This window comes from Cucumis sativus, chromosome 3 (genome assembly GCF_000004075.3).
Source record: "Cucumis sativus cultivar 9930 chromosome 3, Cucumber_9930_V3, whole genome shotgun sequence".
NCBI lineage: Eukaryota > Viridiplantae > Streptophyta > Magnoliopsida > Cucurbitales > Cucurbitaceae > Cucumis > Cucumis sativus.
Genome location: NC_026657.2, coordinates 38567520 through 38573738, shown reverse-complemented (window position 1 = coordinate 38573738; position 6219 = coordinate 38567520). Strand labels below are relative to the sequence as shown.

Sequence of the window (6219 nt, the reverse complement as noted above, 5' to 3'; positions counted from 1 at the left end):
AAGGGAGGAGAAGACGAAGATGGTGAGAGAAAGTGGACGGAGAAGAAAGAGGAAGAGCTGTGACATGAGAGAACCAATTGCAATTATTGACAAACTTTAAGAACAGATGTGATTGTAACCAACCTAAACCATTTTCTCTAATAAATAATAAGAAATAGAGAATTACTTCAAATAGAGAATTACTTCAGTTCTTTGAAGGTTGATTCTCCTCTGCAGCCTACCCACAAATTTTTCAATTGATTTCAAATTTTTTTCCCTCCATCCACCTAGCTAATTATTTTTTTCTGCTCGAACAACGGTGAGTTTATGACTTTATTGTTGAAATGACTTTTATTTTGGCAGTCATAGATATAGTTCAAAGCAAGAGATTTTTCATGACACAACGTTTCATTTACTCAACACTTTGTTTAAATGAAAACGTGAATAAATTGCAGTATTGTACTGTTTGGTTTGGGGATTAGACACCAGTAGTTGGGATCGAAATTGTAAGCCTTAATATAAAAAGCTCTATGGATGATTGTATTGAGCGAATGGCCACATATGATGAAAGCAAAATAAGTACTCCAATAAATTACAGTATTATATTGTTAAATTTGAGAACTAGGCACCAACCACCTTAAATTAAAAGCTAATCCAAAACAAGCTACATGCCATGACTTTATTAAATGATAGAAAAATTTGAGATGGAGAGCAAAAGAGAAGAACCAAAAGATAAGGCCCTACTTACATTGCTTATCTTCTGGCGTATTTCCGGCAGCAAATACATTCGTTAGTTTACAATATAACAGAAAATAACAAAAGAGATGATGGAAAAAATAGTTGATGCCTTGATACAGAGGTAGGAATCTCTATTAATGGGGAACCGAAAGGAAAGATGTCAGTATCCTATTTAGGGGAACACAATAACAGTAGCAAGGAAGAAAAAAATTCAGAAAATAGACTGAAAAATAAATACAATAGATTCATAAATATATCTTTGCATTTGGAAGGAAAATGTGTAGAGAAAGCCGATGGTCCAAGAGGCACATCAAATGTTCGTGAAAATGCTTGTATCATTTTTATATGCCAAGGATGTCTTGCGCATGCTCGATGCAGAATTGAAGAAAATAAAACTGTCCAAGAAATGAAGGATATATCATATATGCATTGAACAGTGAACAATAGGTAAATATGGCTTTTCAACTACAAATTTTATGATTGTACCATTGATAAGCCAAAGAAAATTATCAAACTTGCAAGTTGTAAGTCTTCCATTCTAATTAACCATCGAATTACAAGGAAAAATGATATGGGAGTTGAATACGTGAAATTCAATGTCAAAAGAGAAAATTATGTCGATACTTAGGATTGAGGGTGTATATAGAATTGTTGCAAGTTTTTTTATTGTGTGAAATTGTGAGATGATCTGGTTATTGAAACTAGAGTTTCAAAGAAATACCTTTTTCGTGTGCACTTTTGAAAGTGTTTTTATTTTTAAAAAAAAAATGGAAAGAATTTAAGTATGTTTTTGGAATGTGTTTAGTTTAAAAAATAACTATTTTGTAAAAAAAATGGAATATATATTTTATTTGATAAATTTGGTATGATTTTGTAAATAGTTTCAACTTTTTTTTCCAATATTTAAAAATGCCTCTAAACTCATTTCAAATTACAAAAAAAAAAAAAATTCCAAAGCACTTAAACCCGGACATGATACGTCATTCAACCTTCAATATTGAACATCATGATTGCATTTTTTCACAATTTGTATATAATTTTCATTTTTTGAATTTTGATTAAGAAATCAATGGTTGAAAAGAAAATAAAGCAAAAAAAAAAAACAATTCTTCCAGAAACAAAAATAAAAAATCAAATGACTATCAACTTGGATCTTGGAACTTTGTAGAATTCTACTTCTAAATTCAAAATATAAAGTAAACTTTAAAAATTAATTTTTTCTTTCTAAAGTTGTTTTTTCTTAAATCTAGCTTAGAAGTCAAGTGCCTTTTTACGCAAACGGAAGTTGGAACAAAAATTATCAAGAAACAAGCCTCGGTTTAATTTTGATTATGACACTTAGTCTATGCTCTAGAGGAGGCTGAAATTTAACACTATTTCAATTTTTTAATATATATATTATATAAAGGGCATAAATTTGCTCGAGCTATACTAAATCTATTAGTTTCTATTCTTCCTACCATAGTGAGTTGAATGCCAATAAATATTTTTAATTTAATTTTAATAAACCGAACTAATATTCCAATGTAACAAAATTTCGTTTGAACCTCGTAGTTTCAACATTTTGCTCGATCATTATATGGCATCTACTTATCTGTTCTTAAATTTGGCATATAAATGTACCATATTAGGCTGAGGATTTTTCGAATCAGGGCACGTAAAAATCTCAGGCCATTTAAAGATGTCTCATGAAGTAACAACTTTACTGTCATAAATAATTTAATCTTTGTATTTATAAATTTGTAAAATTTTAGTATCGAAATAAAGTTGATGGTAATTAGTTACTTTAATGGAAGTTGGAAGAGCAGAAGCTTTAATTTTAGCTGAAAGTATATTTAGCAAAAGAAATGACAAATTGAGGAGATGTATGAATGAAGTATTCATTACCTGGAGACGGGAGAGCTGATTCTTAGCATCGCTATCCTTCTCCATCAGCGGCCAGACATTTTTATGGTGTCGTCTGCTGCTCAAATTCTTTCATAAATTTATCGACCCTCTTGACATAAGCTTCCAGATAATCTCGCTTCCACTCCTTGAGATCAGCAGCAGATAAAATTGTTCATATATATACACAAAATATATACCGAGCATTTTCAAATATAGCAAAATGGACCAAAATATTTACAAAATATAGCATACTTTCACAAATGTTTACGATATTTTGTAAATATCGCCTCCTACAATATTTTTGCAGAAGCAAGTTGGACGTTCCATTTGTTTTCTGAGTGAAATAAAATCCATTTATTTGTGTAACCGACCATAAGGAAATTAAAATCAAATTAAGAAATCTTGATCCATGCGAAGGATTCATGATCTAAGCATAGGGAAAGTGATTAGGTAAGTATCAATCTAAATTTGAAGCATCTATCATAGTCTCACCAGGAGAATGAGAGGCAGGGAAACAGGAACGTGAAAGGAGAAAAAGAAACAATTGAAACTTGATTAATTGAACTCCGTATACAAGATTCACAAACAAAAAGTTTCTTCTCCGTATGTATGATGCACAAATAATAACAAGATGCATAAATGGAGCAAGAAAGGATAGTGTTTTTACCTCAAAATCCCAATCTCCATACAAGTTTGGATCCTTTTCGTTGTCCCAAACATAAGCATAAGCTAATAGCTTCTCCAAACTGTCCTGCAAAAAATCATCAACCGCCCAACAAAACAATTCTGAAACCAGAAGGAAGAAGAAACAACATACACTATCATATATAATTAAGTTCCTATTTTATAACGATCTTGCTTTTTAAATTTCTACCTGTTTCCACCTAATTTTGAAATTATGGTTTTGCATATTCGTGACTAAGACGCTTGAATTCCAGTCAAATTCTAAAAACTAAAACATGTTAAACACACTATTAGAATGTACATAACAAAAGATAGAAGCTTGTGGATGGAAGTAAGAATCATAAGCTTATTTTTAAAAACCACGGGGCCTAATTGATAAACAGTCACAATATCGCCAATGTTTATCAAGTTTTTCATTAACTTCCGAGTAATTTGTTGCTACTAATACGTATGAATAACAATTTGAAAAAACGGATGACAGAAATTAGTATTTTTTAGTAGTCTACTCGATTGTGAAGGTACAAAATACTTGACAATGAAACACAATTGAGCACCAAGATAAGCAAATACTTAACCTTTAAGGAGACCTCAACTGCAATCCTCTTGTATTCAACAGCCTCAAATGCGTCTAAAATATCCATTTCGAAGTCTTTGATGCCTGAAAGAATCTGCAGAGTAAGGGATAGTTGAACGTGAAAATATAAAACGACATGGAAAAAAAATTCAGGTTCATTACTAGTCGCCCGTGGCTAAATTCAACGAGCACAGTATTACAAACCTTGCCAGATACTTTCTTGCTATCAACAGGTATGATCGCTGGATAAACTCTTTTTTTAATGCTTAGTCTTTGACTGCAAATTCTCATGCAAATTACAGAGTTTAATCATATCATGAACTTGGGAATACAAGCAAGGCCTAGAAGAATGCTTTTAATCCATCCTTGTCAAAATGTTAATCTATTAAACTAAGTATCAAAACCTTAAAAATTAGAACAACCAAATAGATCCGATACAATAACAGTTTGCAATACTTATTTGGAGATAATCATCTGTAAACTTCTAAAGAGAATATCTAAACAGAGAAACAACATAAGTTCTAGCTTGCTTACAATAGTTGATAGAAGATCAACGTCCACAAACTTCTACAGAGACAAATTAAACAAGGAAACAGCATGAATCCGAGTAAGATTAATTAGACCGAGTGAAATTCTCCTTCAGAAAATCAGCACAAATTAGGATCATCAATGCGACTTAAGCCTCGAATTGATTGAAAAAGAAGAAAATAATAGCACGATTTGCAAACCAAAGAGCCGAGAGTAGAAGAGTATTTCTCATCATTATCCTTTCTCGCATAACGCTAATGTTAAACTAAGCAACAAAACCTAGATAATCCAAAACAAGCATGACAGTTCGGCAACAATACAAAATAGAAAATCAACATCCACTTACTTATCTAAATACAAATTAAGCAGAGAAACAGCACAAATCCAAGTAAATCAAAAGATCAATAGAGTAAATCAGAATCATAATATAACGAACAGGAATTAGGTAATGATCGATGAGAATTTTACTTCGAGTTCAACAAAATAGAAGAAGCTAAGAATGGATATGAGAAATAAAAAGGTTAAAAGTAGGAGATGAAAATACTTACTAGCCATTGAGGACGGCATCAGAAGATTGAGGAGTACGCTTCAAGAGGATACGAAGAACTTCATCAGCCATTAGAGAGCCGTAGACGAAGACTGTGTGAAGATTCTGCTGGGAGTGAAGAGATGCGAGAGCAGCCAATGATGCTGAATCCATTTCCCACTCAAATTGCTTATAGTTCTACAAGAAACTAACTGAACCCACTATCTATCTTTATATATATCTACTGATTTTATCTCTCCTCATTCTTATTCATTTCAAGTTTAGTATGTTATTCATGTTAGCCTACTCACAAGTCATAACTATCTACATATATATATATATCCATTTATTGCTTCTTTTTTGTCAAAAATGTCTACAAAGATCATATCCCCAATTTTATATCTACTCTCAAATTCATTTTGTTGAACTTTCAAATATAACATCCTATTTCTAATACAAAATATTAATAATAAAGAATATCAAAATGTGTGACAAATATGGTTTTCAACGTGTCATCATCAAACATACGAAAAAATAGTTCGTAGAGAACAGTTATCTCCTAGACATTGATTAGAGAAAGAACACCGACTTCTTAAATGATAAATCAAAACTTTCACTAGTGCATAATTTCGAAGATTGTTAGCGATAGAAAACAATGTACCTTCTTCATCAAAATCAGTATCATTTTCCAAACAGGAAGATGAAGAATTAGAATGTCCAGAATACGATTTGGATTATCCATTTCTCGACTCATAGCCTATGTGAGCTCTGAATCCATATGTGTTTCAAAAAGAAAATAAGATCCATGTAGAGTGTGCGGAAAGAAGAATTCTACTCAATAAAAAATAATTTTAATAATTTAACATAGGTTCATATTTCTAGAGTAAGTAATGGTTAAACTCCTTCCATATTATAGTTTTTTATCGTAAATATTATTTATAATCCAATATGAAGTAGGAAATACCATTAATGATATGATATGCATAATTGATTACATACCCGAAAGGACGTCAACAATTGTTTAAATAAACTCACTTTATCAAAGAATGGATGAGATTGCTTCATTTTCCACGTTCGACCACATTTCTAAGTTTTCTTTTTAAATAATATATTGTAATATCTAATATTTAGCCATTATATGATATAATGGTTTAACCATGTGATGGAAAGAATAATGTTGGTATATTTTCCACCCCTCTTTAATTTTGTAAGAATATTTTTGTCCTTTTTAGGTTATTTTAATCTTTCCATATCTGATTTGATTTGATCTTGTTTCTTTTTTCAAAATCTTATTAAGAGGTAT

General features: G+C 31.1%; 1 protein-coding gene across 4 annotated transcripts; it reads right to left on the bottom strand.

The window, feature by feature from the left end:
• Positions 1-587: 587 nt before the first annotated feature.
• Positions 588-5231, bottom strand: LOC101217181 (AIG2-like protein D). 4 transcript variants are annotated; one of them, XM_031882169.1, is made up of 6 exons: positions 4939-5228; positions 4067-4139; positions 3864-3956; positions 3272-3355; positions 2605-2749; positions 588-848 (listed from the first exon to the last, which is right to left on the bottom strand). In XM_031882169.1, exons 1-5 carry the CDS (start codon positions 5088-5090, stop codon positions 2666-2668), a joined length of 486 nt encoding a protein of 161 aa, XP_031738029.1. In that variant the 5' UTR covers positions 5091-5228; the 3' UTR covers positions 588-848; positions 2605-2665. The 4 variants fall into 4 exon arrangements, with proteins under 4 accessions (XP_031738029.1, XP_031738028.1, XP_031738030.1 ...); XM_031882168.1 differs by having other exon boundaries at positions 630-1112; positions 4939-5226; XM_031882170.1 differs by lacking the exon at positions 4939-5228 and adding an exon at positions 4397-4865 and having other exon boundaries at positions 630-1112.
• Positions 5232-6219: the final 988 nt, after the last annotated feature.